Consider the following 17,687-nt stretch of genomic DNA (forward strand, 5'->3'; position numbering starts at 1 on the left):
AGAACTGCATCCGCCAACGCTCAGAACTGTCACAGTAAATCTTTCCAACATCCAAACAATACACTTTGTGAAAATTTGAAGCAATATCACCTGCATAGAAGTTATACAGATTTAGAGTTAAATACTATTCTACTCGGTGTGCTCAATGGCTAAAAAGCTCCTTTGCGGATTTAGATCAAAATAAATCTAGTGAATGGGATACTAATCATTTGTAAGGTTAAATATACATAAAGATACTGCGAAGCTAATGAAGATCAATTCAATTCATGCTGTATTCATGCTAAAAACAACAAGGATAGCAATCACTAAATTCAACAGCTTCCAACTGAATTGAATATATCCTGATTGAAATCAATCAATTTTACAATTAAAAACAAACATGCTAAACTTCAAGCCATTTCCAGCTATCCTGAAAAAGCTTAGTTAAAAATATTTAAGAATATTTTGAACAAGTAGTCAAATACATACTTCATTTTCATATTCAAATTCCTCTTTGTTTTTCTTTGAAGATTTTAGCTGTCAAGAGAAACAAGGTACAATACATTAACAAAAACGTAGTCACATTTTATCAAATAACTTTTCTATAATACTCAATGTAAATATTATCTAAGTATCTCATTTGCAATATGTTAAACACATAGTAAGGTATCAGATGCACAGCAATGCAGGAGTTTTAACAGCAGATAGTCAAATGACTGACAGTAATAAAGGGATGCTTTGTTGTTGTAGTCCACCAAGTTTGTAGTTTAAACTTTGCTTGTAATGACTTAAAAGAGTAAAATCAAACTCAGCCTCCAGTGGTGCTGAAACTCTTAAGTGTTCATTTTAGATAACGCATTCATTACATTTAACAAATGCAACTTCAGTTGCTGAGGCAATGAAGGTAATAAATTTGTTAGGCTGACTAGGAGAGATGCTCCGGTCAGTGTCCATCACAACCAAGCACAAATATTTGGCAGGATTATCCATTCTAAATCCTTTAACTCATCTATGAAAGTGAATGCAAAACATGACTTTGGCAGCAAACATTATTATTTGGGCATTACGAGAAATACCCTTTCACAGAATTCTTCACTTGCTTTGCAAGTCAACAATTAAAATTCAACATCTCTATAGCCAAGATTGTTTCATCAGCCCAGTTTGGAACACACTTTGCCACGCAATAATGAAAGGGGCTGATATATTTGCTAATCATAAAGTTTGTGCATCAGGAGAAATGACAACGTACTTAGAGACACAGAATTATAATTCACAGCAAGAAATACACTTCTATAAGGAAATCCAATTAATCCCATTTTCCTGCAAGTCTATTTTGCTTAAGTCCCTTTCTAATTTATTTTAGAAAACGTTGACTGCCTTCATTTCTGGCACCACTCTAGACTATGATGACTCAGTGTGTAAAAATGCTAGTCGCACATATTGCTTTATCAAGACGCTTAAAGCATGGTATCTGGTTTTTCTACAATTTATGGGAACAGCTTTTCTTTGTTTGCCTTCTACAAGTCTTTCTTGTACATCTTCAGAAGATTTCCCTTGAACCTACTCTGCTTGACAAAGAACAGCCACAGCTTTTCCAATCTAACGTAGCTAAATTTTAAACAGCATTAGAAATAGGTACAAGAATTGGCTGTTTGTCTCCTTGAGCCTGCTCCACTACTCAAACAGGAGCAGCGCCAAACAGACATTCCTTAGATGCACTTTTCCCAGAACACTTCACTCCTTTACTGATCAAGACTTTATTTATCACAGCCTTAAAATGCAGAAGGACTTTGCACCCACTGGCAAGGAGTTCTAAAGACTCAACGATCAAGAGAAGAAATTCCTCATTTCGGTCTTAAATTGGTACCCATTTATTCTGACACTATGCCCTCTGCTCCTAGACTCTTCCACGAAGGGAAACATCCTCTCAGCATTTACCCCGCAAAGCCCTTCATCATCGAATCCAATCTGATAAAACCCGTCTGCACCTTCTCAAGCAGCTTCATATCATATTTAAAGTACAAGTACACAATCCTTTATCCAAACTTCCAAAATCCGAAAAGCTCGGAAATCCAAATTTCATGGAGTGTGAAGCTTCAGTCATGTCTGCATAACAAGGTTTGTTTGGAAGGCAAAGTCCAACCCACTTGACCCACATGGCTGCATTGTCCAGCACTGGGAGGCGTCGTCTGTATTTTGTTTCTCCCATGTTTAATCACTTTGTGAAAATGCCTAAAGGAGCTGCAGATACACCTATAATAATAACAAACAGAATAGGAAGCATTTAACATTATCAATAACACAGAAAGTGGAGTTATCGCAGACATTTGATCGTGCTGTCTGTGCTGCATCTTACTGAAGACTATGGTGTCGGAACTACCACTGTATATGATTTAAAGAAACAGAAAGACAAGTTACTGAAGTTTTATGATAACAGTGATGACCATAACCTAATGTAAAATAGGAAAACACAGCATAGGGCAAAAAAATGAAGATCTTAATGTTGATGAAGTGAATTTGACAATGAAGTAGTGAACATATGCCACTGACTGTTTTTTTTTGATTACATTAGATTCCCTACAGTGTGGAAATAGGCCCTTTGGCCCAACCAGTTCACACCGACCTTCCGAAGAGGAACCCACCCAGTCCCATTTCCCTCTGACTAATGCACCTAACGCTATGGGCAACTTAGCATGGCCAATTCACCTGACCTGCACATCTTTGGACTGGGGGAGGAAATCTGAGCACCCGGAGGAAGAAACCGGAGCACCCAGAAGAAACCCACGCAGATATAGGGAGATCGTGCAAACTCCACAGACAGTCGTGCGAGGCTGGAATCGAACTGGAACCCTGGTGCTGAGAGGAAGTAGTGGTAGCCACTGAGCCACCGTGCCATTTATTGGTCATGAAACAAGCTAGAATATATCATAAAAAACTGAACATTGAAGGAGTGTGTCAATATTCAGAAGGTTGGCTGCAGAAATTTAAGTAGCGTAATGGGGTAAAATATCTGAAAATCTGTGGTGCAAAGGCTTCTGCTGATCCGGAAACAGCTGAAAATTATATTGACGAATTTGCCAAGATAACATCTGACAAAAGCCAGAGTCCTGAACAAATTTACAATGCTGATGAAATAGTTCTCTACTGACACTACATCCCTCGAAAAACATGAACAACGACTGACAAGAGAGTACCCACAAGTTTTACGGATACTTAGGACAGTTAACTATTCTTGGGTGTGCCAATACTGTAGGCACACACAAGGTGAAGTTGGAGTAACTGGAAAAAGCAAACATCCAAGATGTCTGAAAGGCGTACAGAATTTACCTGTGCCTATTATGCAAACAAGAAAGCATGGATGACCAGAGAAATATTTTTCAACTGGTTCGGTAACCACTTTGCACCAGTGGCATGAGCTCATTGCAGGCAAGCTGGACTGGAAGAAAACTGAAAAATGTTATTATTCCTGACAACTGCTCCACACATACCCCTGCCGAACTTCTTGAGAAATGTAATGTTTTCAGCATTTACGTCCCTTTAATGTGATATCTGTATTACAGCCTTGTGACCAAGGAATTTTACCCTCCATGAAGAGCAAGTATAAAGACTTTTTTTAAACTGTATGCTTGCTGCAGTCAACAGAGGGTTAGGAATCCCAGACTTCCTGAAGGATGCTATTTATGCAGTTGCTAATGCATGCAAGATGTTAATAAACCAACATTAACAAACGCTTGACACAGTCTGTGACCTACAATGATGTTTGATGTAAATTAACCTACAGATGAAGGCTTCGAAGGATTCAATGTCACTGATGAGAAAAAGACGATAGCAAACCTTGTAAAATAGTCACGAAGTTTATCGGATGAAAATGCAAATAAATTACATGAAGCTGACATTGAAGAAATGCTGAAGATTGACAATGATGTACCTATTGTGCATTCCTTCAGTGATGGGAAAATTGCTGAAATAGAGTTAAATACAGATAAACGTGAGGTTAGTAGCAATGATAATGACAACTTTGTGAAAACTTCCCCACAAATGATATGGTGAAAGTGTGTGATCATTTAATTGCTGGCCTTGAACAACATTAATTTATGAGAAAGCAAGAGATTATGGCAGTTTACTCAATTAAAGAGAGATTGCTTAGACAGAAACTACGTTAACGATACAGATGATACCTGAAGTCTTTAAAAATGCCACCTGACATACTGCTGAAGCTGTGCATGTTTAAGTTTTACTTAATGTTTTCTCTTGAAATTTATTTTCTGGAAATGAAATGTCCTCAAGTATTTATAGTCTGTGTGTTTCATTTATTAGTATATTACTCTATAAATAAACTGTAGCAGCATTTCTACTCTTTATTTATCCCACTTAGTGTGAGAGTACTCATGTGTTTTGGCTGCAGTATTCATGTTTGATTATGGGGCGCTACATTTGTTCCGAAATCCGAAAAATTCCGAATTCTGACAAACAGCTGGCCCTGATGATGTCGGATAAAGGATTGTGTATCTGTATAATGACTAGGACATGATGCGGTGCTCTTGTTGTGACCTAACCAGAATTCTACAGTTTTTTAGCATTACTTCCCTGCTTTCGGATTCAATACCTCGCTTTGTGAATCTCGAAGCTTCCTCGGTCTGCCAAACGTATGTTGCCTTCAAAGGTTTATTTAGATAACTTCCAGGTCCTTCTGTCGCTGCCCACTTTTCAGCATTGTCATTCTATACTGCCTCTCCTTATCCTTTAGCCTAAGTGCTCATGTTGCACTTTTCTGTACTATATTTGATCTGCCACTTGTTTGCAACATATGGCGATATATTTCCAAATTATGATAGTGAGTAGCTTGGAGGAGAACTTACAGGTGGTAGTGCTCCCAAGTACCTGCTGCCTTTGATCTTCTAGGTGGTAGTGGGTTTTTAAGATGCTTCTGAAGAGCCTTGGTGAACTTCAGCAGTGCATCTTGCATTTAAATCATGCTGCTACCAAGGTCAATGGTGGAGGGACTGCATATTTGTGTATGACGACAGCTTTATCCTGGATAGCACCAAGCACTAGAGCTACACCCAATAGGTTTTGTGCTTTTTCACAAGTTAGCCAACATAATAAACAGTACAGAGAATTAGGTTTGTACAAAGTCACAGTCAAGTTTGGACCTTCTTTGACCAAATGTTTCATCAGCCTGAAAGGTATGAAAGAGGTCAATCGGTAAAAGAGCCTTGGTATACAGGCTAATATTCATCCTTCAATCAACACTGAAAAATGACAATCACCTGATGAAGGAGCGGCGCTCCGAAAGTTAGCGTGCTTCCAATTAAACCCGTTGGACTATAACCTGGTGTTGTGCAATTTTTAACTTTGAAAAATAAAGTTGACCCGGTTATTATCATACTGTTGTTTCTAAGAGTTCACTGAGCGCAAATTAGCTGTCATGTTTCATACATTATGGCACAGGTTACACTTCAAAAAGTTATTTGCTTTATATGAAGCTCAAAAGGTCTAGACGCCATGCAAAGTGCTCGTCAAATGCAATGGCATTTGATAATTAAACACCTAGCAAAAAGCTTCAGATACCTTCATATGATCTTTTCTCATTTGTTTAATATGCCGCCTTTCTTCATGACGCCATTTTGCATGCTGCTGTGCCTCAGTGTATTTCTGATCTGCACTGGTTACCTCCGGTTTCTTCTCAACTTCACCAGAAAGACCCATAGACTGAAATGTACACAGAAAAGCTTTAGACAAACAAATACAAAATTAAGCAAATACCAATAAAATGCTTTAGAAACACAGGAGTACATGATTATCAAAACATACTATAACTACTTTTATGACAACAGTGTTCTGCTCTGCCTTGAGCTAGTACCTTGACTGAAATTGTAAGAGAACACAGTCAACATGGAGTTCATGACAAGGTTGATATTCAAGTAGGTTTACAGCATACAGAACAGCGAATGAAACTTCAACAGCCACATTTAGTATTTAGATTACAGTTGCGATGCCAGGTCATACAAGGCTGTGAACCAAGGATTGGAAAATAGGATGAGAAAAGCTAGATGCTTGTTTTTGATTAGTGCAGGCATTGTGGGCCGAACTGTCTATGCTTTAGACTTATATTCATAGTTGTAGAGGTGGGGAATGAGGTATTCAATGGAAAGAAAGGATAGCAAACTGTACACTTTAATGCTGATCTCTGCGGTTGTCATTGATAGACCGAAACAAAGTAAACACTGACAGAAAACCAACATCCTTAAAAAATGAATCTCTGTGGTCCTACATGTATATTCACACTAAAGCATTAGCATCATCATAAACAGAACAGCAATCCAACAGAAATGTCAGAAGAAATGGGAATATCAATCTTCATTCCCAGAGGAAATGGAGGCTCAGTACCCCCTGCTGATCAAACTTTGGTGTGCAATCTAGCCAGAGAACCAAACATCCATTAGATTATTGAAACAGTTGAGCTGCATGGAAACATGATTTGATTACAGCTCTGTCCCTCTGATCTCTGCTGTCAAATGCACAACTTTAATTTACATAAGGTAAAGAAGCTTTCAATGCTTGAAGTTTCTATGCATAATACCTTAAAAGGTTTGCATGATTGACTGGCTTTTCGTAAAAAGATTTCAGGAAAATGCAACATTATCAAATGAATGATTTTTTTGCTTCTTTTAAATGATAAACACACCCTGTTATGATAGTTGATAATCAATGATTCTATACAGTGTAAAATGGAAACCCCATGAACGGTGTTGGGAATCATGGAATCTGGTCCCTGCCACCATTCAGTCTCCTAGACTCAAGTCAAGTCCAAGTCAACAAAGTACCAAAGTAGCTCAGGAAAAGACTCAAGACAAACCTCAACACTCAATGAAGCAACATAACAGAAACGGAAAAGTATACAGTATATAATTAAACTTACTAAAATAAATCCTAAATACTGAAACTTACACGACATCTGTACGGTGATCCTGGTGATGTTGCTTTATCTGCTGACCTGAGAGAAAAGTCAAAACTAAGTTTTGCAACTGGTAAACCAACATACATGTAACTCTGATGTTCCTACTCGAAAGCTTGTTATAAAGTGCGTGTTGGAAATCTTTTGAGGGCTATGTGGAACACAACTCTATTCTCCTGGTCCAAAAAGTCATGATTTTGTACGTACATAATGTACAAGCCAAACGTCCACTTTTCAGCCATAGTAGATTATACTCAAACTGATAATCACTCTCTATTTTCTATGCTTGTGCATTTTATTTTTCAAAAAGCAATACAGGGAGTATCGCAAAGATGTTTGAGTATTGTTAAGAGACACGAGTCTTTTGTATTGAATTATGACAATGAATTTTGCAGGTTTTAAAGCAGTTTATACTTAGGACATCATTGCAGGTTTAGTTTATTCAATATGCTGTCACACTAACTGGCAATATAATGGTCACCACTCACACCTTCACTGATGGTTTACTCTTGTTCGTGACATTCAAATGAAACCTATTTCAAAATGTGGAGGTGCCAGGGAAGTTCCCTCCCAGTCAGGGACATTCGGCCTCGGATCTCAGGTGACCAATCTCCAAGACAGATTTCGGGATACGCAGAGCAGCCGAGCAGAGGCTGATAGCAAAGCTCGGTACCCATGAGGGTGGCCTTAAATGGGACCTTCGGTTCACGTCACAGTACAAATGACCTCACTACACAATATACTCTGTCACACTCAAGCACACACTCTCCCTCTCACATGCATGTGCGCACACATAGGTCTATAGGGTGAATTTGCATTTGTAGAATACATCTGCAAATACAGTTCTATTTTGTTCAAAAAGCACACAAGCTGCACGCAGACAATCTATGTGACATTTTATGAATTCTTACTGGAAGACAGATAGGCTCTAACCTCACACCTTTAAATGCATTGTCTGAGCTGAGACAGCACTTTTTATAAAGCTTTAAGTTATCTCGGGAATGTGACATGAAAGAAGTTCTGGGATTTACATACTAATGAATTGATACCTGCAACCCATTTGAAAAGAAAAAAGACTTAACAGCAATCTAGGTTTGCTTAATATACCATTTCAGTTGTATGACACTATGCTCTTTTGCTGTAGCTTGTAGTCCAACAGGTTTAATTGGAAGCACACTAGCTTTCGGAGCGACGCTCCTTCATCAGGTGATTGACTGATGAAGGACAATCATCTGATGAAGGAGCGGTGTACCGAAAGCTAGTGTGCTTCCAATTAAACCTGTTGGACTATAACCTGGTGTTGTGAGATTTTTAACTGTGTACACCCCAGTCCAACATTGGCATCTCCAAATCATTGCTGTAGCTTGTGTGTCTTATGATCCTGCCCACTAGTTACCTGATAAAGGAGCAGCGCTCTGAAGGCTAGTACTTCCAAATAAACCTGTTGGACAATAACTTGGTGTTGAGATTTATAACCTATTTCAAAAAGCATTTTTAAAGGTTTCAAATGTCAAATTACATGAGTTCTTCCAGTTCTAACAAACTATATAAATCGACATAGACATTATATTTGATAAATCTGATATCAAGATAACAAATGCCCTTTCTCTTTACGTTCAGAGCACAATGATAAAATCAAAAAGAAACCAAGACGCAAAGATCAAGCTCAAGGTTCTTACCCACTCAAAAGGTGCAGCACAAACCTACACTTAGTTTGGCAAGGTTGGGCAGAATCAAGTCCATCTGCAGGTACAGAGGAAACTCGATTATCCAAATACCAATTATCCGAAGGAGATCTCAAGGTCCTGATAGAAACATTACATCAAAGAAGTGTTTCCAGCAATGATCGTGTGTTTTGCTTACAGTGATTAAACAGGCACCATCTCCAAATGATTGATCTCCTGCCCTCTCTCTCTCCTCACATTTTAGGGAAAGTTCTAAAGAGGGGCTTGCCCTAACATCTTGTGGCTTCCCAGGAATAATCACTCAACATTGTCCTGTACAGGGCAAGTATGGAACCTGTCAAAACTTTGCAGTAAACAGTTGTGTGCGTGGCTGTGGCTGCGTGTGCATGGGGTGGGGGGGGAAATGTGGGTGCGCACGCGTGAGCGCGAGAGAGAGCGAAATAGAGAGAGCGAGAAATAGAGAGAGCACGAGCGAGAGAGAGCGCGAGAGAGCGAGAAATAGAGAGAGCGCGAGCGTCAGAGCGCGAGCGTCAGAGCGCGAGCGTCAGAGCGCGAGCGTCAGAGCGCGAGCGTCAGAGCGCGAGCGTGTGAGAGAGAGAAAAATGGAGAGAGAGAGAGAGAGTGTCAGAGAGAGAGTGCGTGTGTGGGGAGCTGTGGTTGTGTGTGTGTGGGGAGCTGTGGCTGCGTGTGACAGAGTATGGGAAGCTGTGGCTGCACGTGCGCGCGTGTGGGGGGTGGGGCTGTGTGCGCGTGTGTGCGCATGTGTGGCTGTGCGCGCGCACCTGTGGCTGCATGCGTGTGTGTGTGTGTGTGGGGGAGTGGTTGTGGCTGCAGGTGAGTGGGGGAGCTGTGGCTGCATGTGTGCGTGTGTTGGGCTATGGTTGCGTCTGTGCACATGGGGCTATGGCCGCGTGCCTGTGTGGGTGCCTGTGGCTGCATGTGTGTGGGGCTGCGTCTGGGTGTGTGCGCGTGTACGTTGGGGGTCATGTGTGGGGCTGCGTGTGTGCTGGCTGAGACTGCATGCGTGTGTGGGGGGGGGGGTGGCTGTGGCTGTGTGTGCGCGCGTGTGGGGCTGCATGTGTGTCTGGGGCTGTGGCTGCGTGTGCGTGTGTGTGTGCGCGTGTGTGGGGGGGCTTTGGCTGCGTCTGCGTGCGCACACGTGTATGGGGGGGGCCGTGGCTGCATGCATATGTGCATGTTGTGGGGTGACTGCGGCTGCGTGTGAGGGGGGGGGCTGTGGCTGCGTGCGAGGGGGGGGGGCTGTGGCTGCGTGCGTGGGGGGCTGTGGCTGCGTGCGTGGGGGGCTGTGGCTGCGTGCGTGGGGGGGGCTGTGGCTGCATGTGTGCGCGTGTGGGGCTATGGTTGCGTCTGTGCATGTGGGGCTAGGGCTGCGTGCCTGTGTGCGCGCCTTGGCTGCATGTGTGTGGGGCTATGGCAGGGTGTGTGCGCGTGTGCATTGGGGGGCTATGGCTGTGTGTGTGGGCGTGCTTGTGGGGGGGCTGTAGCTGCATTTGCATGCGTGTGTGGGGGGGGGGGGGGAAGAGACTGTGGCTGCATGCATATGTGCGTGCGCGTGTGTCTATGGGGCTGTGGCTGCGCGCATGTGTGTGTCTATGGGGGGGCTGTGGCTGTGCATGAGTATGTGGGGGGAGGTCGCTGTGTGGGGGGCGGCAGTGGGCGCGCGCGCGTCTGTGGAAGGGGGGGTTCTATGGCTGCGCATCTGCGTGTGTGTGGGGGGCCTGTGACTGTGTGTGGACTTTGGCTGCGTCTGTGTATGTGTTTGTGGGGGGGCTGTGGTTGTGTGTGCGCGTTCATGTGGGGGGGGAATCTGTGGCTGTGTGTGTGTGCATATGTATGTGGTGGGGGTGTGTGGCTGCGCGCGTGTGTGTGTGTGTGTGTATTTGTGTGCGTGGCGCTGTGGCTGTGTGCGCGCATGCGTGGGGCTGTGGCTGCGTGCGTAGGGGACTGTGGCTGTGCGCGCGTGTGTGGGGGACTGTGGCTGTGTGCGTATGTGGGGGCTGTGTCTGCATGTACGCGTGTGTATGTGGGGGGGGCTGTGGCTGCATGTGTGTGGGGTGCAGTGGCTGCGTGTGCGCGCGCACGTGGGACTGTGGCTGCTTGCGTGTATAGGCTGTGACGGGGTGTGTGTGTGTGTGTGTGTGTGTGTGTAGGCTGTGACTGAGTGCATGTGCGTGTGGTGGGGCTGTGACTGCGTCTGCGTGTGTGGGCTGCGTGTGTGTGTGTGTGTGCGCGCGTGCGTGCGTGCACGCGCTGTGGCTGCATGTGTGTGTGTTTTTGAGGGGGGGCTGCGTGTGCGTGCGTGCATGGCTGTGGTTGTGTGCGCGCGTGCATGTGGGGGGTGTCTGTGGCTGTCTGCGTGGAAGGAGATGGTTGTCTGTTTGGGGGTGTCTGTGGCTGCGTGTGCGTGTGTGTGGAGGCGGCTGTGGCTGCGTGTGCACGTGTGGGGGGCTGTGGCTGTGTATGTGGGGGGACTGTGGCTGCTTGTATATGTGCGTGTATGTGGGGTCGCTGTGGCTGCGTGTGTGGGGGGGCTGTGGCTGCGTGTGTGTGGGGCTGTGGCTGCATGCGTGTGAGGGGCTGTGGTTGCGTCTGTGCATGTGGGGCTATGGCTGCGTGCCTGTGTGCGCGCCTGTGGCTGCATGTGTGGGGGGCTGTGGCTGGGTGTGTGCGCGTGTGCGTTGGGGGGCTATAGCTGCGCGTGTGTCTGTGTGGGGCTACTTGTGTGCAGGCTGTGACTGCATGCATGTGTGGGCGTGCTTGTGGGGGGTCTGTAGCTGCACGTGCGCGCGCACGTGGGACTGTGGCTGCGTGCGTGGAGGCTGTGACTGCGTGCGTGTGTGTGTGTGGGGGGCTGTGGCTGCATGTGTGTGTGGGGAGGCTGTGACTGCGTCTGCGTGTGTGGGCTGTGGCTGCATCTGCGTGTGTGTGGGTTTTTGAGGGGGGCTGCGTGTGTGCGCGTGTGTGCGCGTGCGTGCGCATGCGTGGCTGTGGCTGTGTGCGCGCGTGCATGTGTGGGGGATCTGTGGCTGAGAGAGTGGGAGTGTCTGTGGCCACGTGTGCACGCGCGTGTGCATGGGGAGGGAGGGGGTGGCCTGTGGCTGCATCTGCGTGTGTGTGTGGGGAGGGGTTGTGGCTGCGTGTGTGCGTGTGGGGCTATGTCTGCGTGTGCGCGCGCCTGGAGGGCTGTGGGTGCACATGTGTGGGGGGGGGGGTGGGAGAGAGGCGGCTGTGGCTGCGTGTGCACGCATGCGGGGCTATGGTTGCATGTGTGTGCTGCTGTGGCTGCCTGTGTGTCTGTGCATGCCTGTGTGGGGCTCTGACAGCGTTTGTGTGCGCGTGTGTGGGGCTGTGTCTGAGTGTGTTGGCTTTGGCTGCGTGTGCGTGTGTTTGTGGGGGGGCTGTGGCTGTGTGCGCGAGAGGGCGTGGGCGGCTGTGGCTGTGTGCGCGTGCATGTGGGGGGGTCTGTGGCTTGTGTGGGGGTGTCTGTGGCTGCGTGCGTGTGTGTGTGGGGGGGGAGAACTGTGGCTGCGTGTACATGTGCACGCGTGTGTGGGGTCACTGTGGCTGCGTGTCTGGGGCTGTGGCTGCACGTGTGTGTGTCTATGGGGCTGTGGCTGCATGCGTGTGTGTGTGGCTGCATGCGTGTGTGTGTGGTGGGAGATCTGTGGTTGCGTGTGCATGTGTGGGGCTGTGGCTGTGTGTGTGTGGGGGGTGGGGACTGTGGCTACGTGTATGTGTGTGGGGGAAGGTGGCTGTGTGTACGCGGGTGGAGGTGGCTGTGTGCGTGGTGGGGGGACTGCGGCTGCATGTATGTGTGCGCGTGTGTGGGGTCGCTGTGGCTGCATGTGTGGGGGGGGGCTGTGGCTGCGTGTGTGGGTGTGTAGGGGGACTGTAGCTGCGTGTGTGTGGGGGGGCTGTGGCTGCGTGTGTGTGGGGGGGCTGTGGCTGCGTGTGTGTGGGGTGCTGTGGATGCGTGTGTGTGTGGGGTCGCTGTGGCTGCGTGTGGGGGGCTTTGGCTGCATGTGCGCGCGTGGGTGGGGCTTTGGCTGTGTGTGTGGTGGCTGTGGCTGCGGTGCGTGTGAGAGGGGACTGCATCTGCGTGCGCGTGTATGGGGGGGCAAGGTGTGCGTGGGGCTGTGGCTGCGTGTGTGGTGGGGGGCGCTGTGGCTGCGTGTGTGTGGAGGGGGCTGTGGCTGCATGCGTGCGCGTGGGGGGTGTGACTGGTGTGTGGGGGGGGGAAGGTGGTTGCATGTGTGTGTGTGGGGGGGATGGGAGGTGGCAGCGTGTGTTGGGGGTGCTGTGGCTCTGTGTGTGGGGCTGTGGCTGCACATGCGTGTGTGGGGGTAGGTGGCTGTGGCTGTGTGTGTATGGGGTGGGCTGTGGCTGTGTGTGTATGTGGGGGAGGTGGTTGCGCGTGTATGTGTGGGAGCGGTGGAGCGTGTGTTGGGGGGGCTGTGGCTGTGTGTGTTTAGGGATGTGGCTGCACGTGTGTATGTGGGGGTAGGTGGCTGTGTATGTGTGGGGGTGGGCTGTGGCTGTGTGCGCGCGCATGCACGCATGTGCGTGCGGGGCGCTGGCTGTGTGCCTGTTTGTGTGTGTGGGGGGGCGAGGGGGCGGGAGGTGCGTGTGTGTGGGGGTGCTGTGGCTACATGCACGTGTGATTGGAAGGGCAGATGGTTGCGTGTGCGCATGGTGGTTGTGTGTGCGCGCGCGCACGAGAGAGGGGGACTGTGGTTGCACGTGTGTCTGTGCGTGGCTGTGGCTGCGCGTGTGTGTGGGGGGGGGAGGGGAGGTGGCTGTGTGTTTGTGTGTGGGAGGGGAGGTGGCTGTGTGTGTGGGGGCGCGCGGTGGCTGTGCATGTGGGTTGGGTGGCGTGGCAGCGCGTGTATATGGGGTGGCATGGCGTGGCTGTGCGTGTGACTGTGGGTGTGTGTGTGTGGGGGGGGGAAAGGTGGCTGTGGGAGGGGGTGGAGGTGGCTGTGGCTGCGTGCTTGTGTCTCTGTTATTGGGGGGCCGGGGGGAGGTGGCTGTGGCTGCGTGCTTGTACGTGTGTGGACGCGCGCTGGGCGGGGCTGCGGGCGGGCGTGCACAGGAGCTGCGAATGAGCGCGCAGGAGCTGTGGCTAGGTGCATGGGAGCTGGGGCTGCACGCGGGCAGCTGAGTGCGTGTGTGTGGCTTGTGTGCACGGGGCGGGCTGTGGCTGCATGTGTGCGCGCACGTGCGCCTGTGTGGGGGGAGGCTGTGGATGCGTGCGTGTGGGGCTGTGGCTGTGTGTGTGGGGCTTTGACGGTGTGCGCGCGTGTGGGTGGGGCTGTAGCTGTGTGTGTCTGGGGGGGGGGGGGGGGGGCGGGCTGTGGCTGTATGTGTGCGCGCGCTATTTGGATACTTACCCCACGAAGGCAAGAGCAGCAGCAGTTTTCTTTTTGGTGTGCAGTCTGGATACCCCAAAGAGGCGGGGGGTTTTGGACCGTGTTGGGATGCAGGGAGCAGGTGAGGACTGGGTTGGAAGCGGGGGGGGCAGGGTTGGACTGGGATGGGGAAGTGGTTGGAGGCAGGGGCGGGGTTGGACCGGGTTGGGGGGTGGGAGGGGCGGAGGGTGAGATTGGACAGTGATGCGGAGCGGGGTTGGACTGTTTTGTGGAGCGGGTGCAGGAATGGGGGCGGGGTTGGACTGATTTGTGGGGCGGGAAGCAGGGTTGGACGGGGTTGGGGCGTGGTATTGGACCGGGTTGGGGGCACGGTCTCACGCGCTGCTGCAGTCTCCTGAATAGGGAGCAGACTTTAAAAACTCCAAGCCCCAGAGGAGAGGCATTTAATTGGTTTTCCAAATAATCGATTATCCAACATAATAGTGCCTGCCCATCACATTCAGATAATTGAGTTTCCACTGTAATCATTTTGTGATGTCCCTGCCTGCTGAAGCGTTCCCTGATTGGGAGGGAATTTCCCTGGCACCTCCACGTTTTGAAATAGGGTTCACTTGAATGCCAGAACAAGAGTAAGCTATCAGTGAAGGTGTGAATGGTGACCATAATATTGCCAATATATCAGTATTAGTTTCATGTCAATGTTCAGTGATCTCATTTCATTAGGAGCTTTACTTGGAGTTAACACTTTCCATTAAGCGACCAAAATGTGACAGTTCATTACTTCATAGAGTCTTGAAACTGAATTTTTACATTTGACAGATCTAATCCACCATTTGATAAAATCATAGCTTATCTTTTAGTGGTGTCCAGTACACCTTATTGCCTGCCAGTTAATTGTGAAGAATCTTTCACAGCCAAAAAATATTCAACAGGTCTACCTTCACCACACTCTGGGAAGAGAAATCTATAGTCTCAGGACACTCAAAACTCTGGGGTGGCACAGTGGTTAGCACTGCTGCCTCACAGCATGAGGCACCAGTATTCGATTCCTGCTTCAGCAACGGTCTGTGTGGAGTTGGCACATTCTCCCCATATCTGTGTGGGTTTCCTCCCAAAATCCAAAAGATGTGCAGATCATATGAACTGGCCATGTTAAATTGTCCACAGTGTTAGGTGCATTAGTCAAGGGTAGATGGAGGATAGGGGTATGGGTCTGGGTCTGGGTCTGGGTGGGTTGCTCTTTGGAGAGTCAGTGTGGACTTGTTGGGCTGAAGGGCCTGTAGGGAACCTAATCCTAAAAAATGTTCGCATTTGTAGCATCTTAAATGGTAGGCCCCTTATTTTTAAGTGTGGCCTCTGGTGTCACCCACAAGTGGAAACATTATTTCAACATCCACTCTAAGTCCTCCCACGTTCTTTAATATTGCAAAAAATCACTTCCCAATCTCAGAGATATGAATAGAAGGTCAAGGTATCCAGCTGTTCCTCATTGAATAGCCCGCTCGTCTCAGTAATCAGCAAGTGAGTTTTCACTGAACTGTGTATCCTTTCTTAAATAAGAAAAAGAAAGTTGTACTTCAGGTATGGCCTCATCACCATCCTATATTTTTGTACTAAAACATCCCCTACTTCATTTTTATTCCATTTCCATTGTAATAACCAACACTCTATTTGACTTGACTTTGGCCCTGCATTTTAATTGTTTTTAAAGTTCTTATTCTAGGTTATGCAGATCTCTCAGAACCAGTATTTCACACTCTTTCCATTTAAATAACATGCTTTTCTTAATTGCCCAAGTGGACAAGTTCACATTTTCCTATATAATACTCCATCTGCCTAACTTTGGTCCACTCAATCTATATTCATTTTTGAACTCTTATTTCATCTTCACAACTTACTTCACTAAAGATCTTTGTGCCATGAGCAGATTTAGCAGCCATATATGTTGTCCTTTCATCCAAATTACTGATACAGATTGTAAATAGTGGAGGTCACACCAAGAGAATGTTTACTAGGTTGATTCCTGCAACGATGGAATTGTGTTAGGAGGATTGATTCAGCAGGTTGGGTCAATGCTCATTGGGGTTTAGAAAAATGAGTAGTGATCTTACTGCAAAATTAGATCAAGACTTTTCACAGATTTGATGCTGAAGGAATGTTTTCTTTGTGGGTGAATCCAGAACGAAGGTATACAGTAAAAATATCAGGTCTCTTATTTAAGACAGATAAAAAAAAGATTTCTTCTCTCAGAGTTGTTAATCTTTGGGATTTGCTTGGAAAGCAGTGGAAGTCAAATTGTGGGATATATTCAAAGGTTGAGTTAGGCAGCTTTTTTATGTTCCAGAAAGTCTAGGATATTGGGTATGCAGAAAAATGGAGTCAAGTCCACAAGTAGATCAGCCATAATCTTACTAAATGGTGGAGCACACTTAATAGGTCAAATGGCCTTTTCTTGATCCTATTTCTTACAAACTATCCTCTCCTCACTATACAGGAACATGGTGCTACAACAGATTAATAGAAAGCAACTAGGAGCCTAAACCAACTGAGTTTTGCTCTTTTTTATAAGCCAAGGACAAAACGTCAAATTTCCTGTTCCTTGGATGCTGCCTGACCTGCTGCGCTTTAACCAGCAACACATTTTCAGCTCTGATCTCCAGCATCTGCAGACCTCACTTTTTACACAAATAAAATGATGCCAAAATGTGTGTTTTTTTAAGTTTCCATTGTTAACAGCATATTATACTATCCATTGTACATTTGTACAATACTGTATATTGGGACATTTATTTTAAATACATTAATATGAGATCTGCAGAGGAAAGAGTGACAAATGAATTAACACAAAAATTTGGTGCAACAGGAGTTAAAAATAAATTTCATCCATGAACAGATTGATCCTGTACAATGCACATGTTCCACAGATCTGGGGATACTGTTCCTTGCAAGCATTTTGAAGTAATTTGTTTTCCCAGCTTTAATTTAATAATTGTAAAGTAAAGCGAAATCTGTGTTATTAATTACATGAAATTGGACAGAATAATTGGTTTCCTCTTATTGTATTGAGCTTACCAGTATAATTGCAAATAATTTAACATTTGCCAATGTACAAATGCATAATAGTAAAAGTTGAATAATTTGATAATTGCAATTAAAGTGTCCTAAAATTAACAACAAGTCAGATTGCCAAATTACATTAAATTTCAAAGGATAAAACACAGTCATGCAACAGTTCACAAAATACATGAGGCAGCAGTTGCATCCAGTAATGCGCAACCACAGGAAAATATTCCCCCAGGCCTCTCAAATACAATGAGAGGAAATAGTGAGGAGCCACTTGCCAATCACAGGTTGCTTCTCATTCATGTTTGCTGCTGAGAACCTTACTATTAATCTGTCAGCAGTAAATAAGGAAAATAGCAAGCCTAAGGTTGGAAGACGAAGGTGAGTTGCATCAGTCAGTCAGTTTAGATTAAAATTACGTGGGCTCAGAAGCTACAATTTTGGGGAAAATACAGTGGATATGACTATAATGAACACTGTGGCAATTATGAAATTTAATACTGAATAAATTTATTTTGTCACGATTTCGATTTCTATGGTGTCACATCTCAAAGCATCTTGCATGCTATGAATTCTTAAATATGCAGAGCTGTGTTGGAGTCAAACATGTGC

General features: G+C 46.6%; 2 protein-coding genes across 3 annotated transcripts in view; both read right to left on the reverse strand.

Moving 5' to 3' along the window:
- LOC132820461 (interleukin-13 receptor subunit alpha-2-like) overlaps positions 1 to 17,687 on the reverse strand; it is a 343,536-nt gene that overhangs the window by 74,019 nt on the left and 251,830 nt on the right. The window lies entirely within an intron of this gene.
- The window catches only part of lrch2 (leucine-rich repeats and calponin homology (CH) domain containing 2), a 161,737-nt gene that overhangs the window by 37,087 nt on the left and 106,963 nt on the right, over positions 1 to 17,687 (reverse strand). For both annotated transcript variants that reach the window (XM_060832612.1, XM_060832611.1), the window contains exons 13-15: positions 6,931 to 6,976; positions 5,551 to 5,691; positions 469 to 516 (exon numbers count right to left, since the gene is read on the reverse strand). In XM_060832612.1, coding sequence (XP_060688595.1) covers positions 469 to 516; positions 5,551 to 5,691; positions 6,931 to 6,976 — 235 coding nt within the window. The remainder of the gene's footprint in view (positions 1 to 468; positions 517 to 5,550; positions 5,692 to 6,930; positions 6,977 to 17,687) is intronic.

Source organism: Hemiscyllium ocellatum, chromosome 11, assembly GCF_020745735.1.
Source record: "Hemiscyllium ocellatum isolate sHemOce1 chromosome 11, sHemOce1.pat.X.cur, whole genome shotgun sequence".
In the NCBI taxonomy this organism is placed as follows: domain Eukaryota; kingdom Metazoa; phylum Chordata; class Chondrichthyes; order Orectolobiformes; family Hemiscylliidae; genus Hemiscyllium; species Hemiscyllium ocellatum.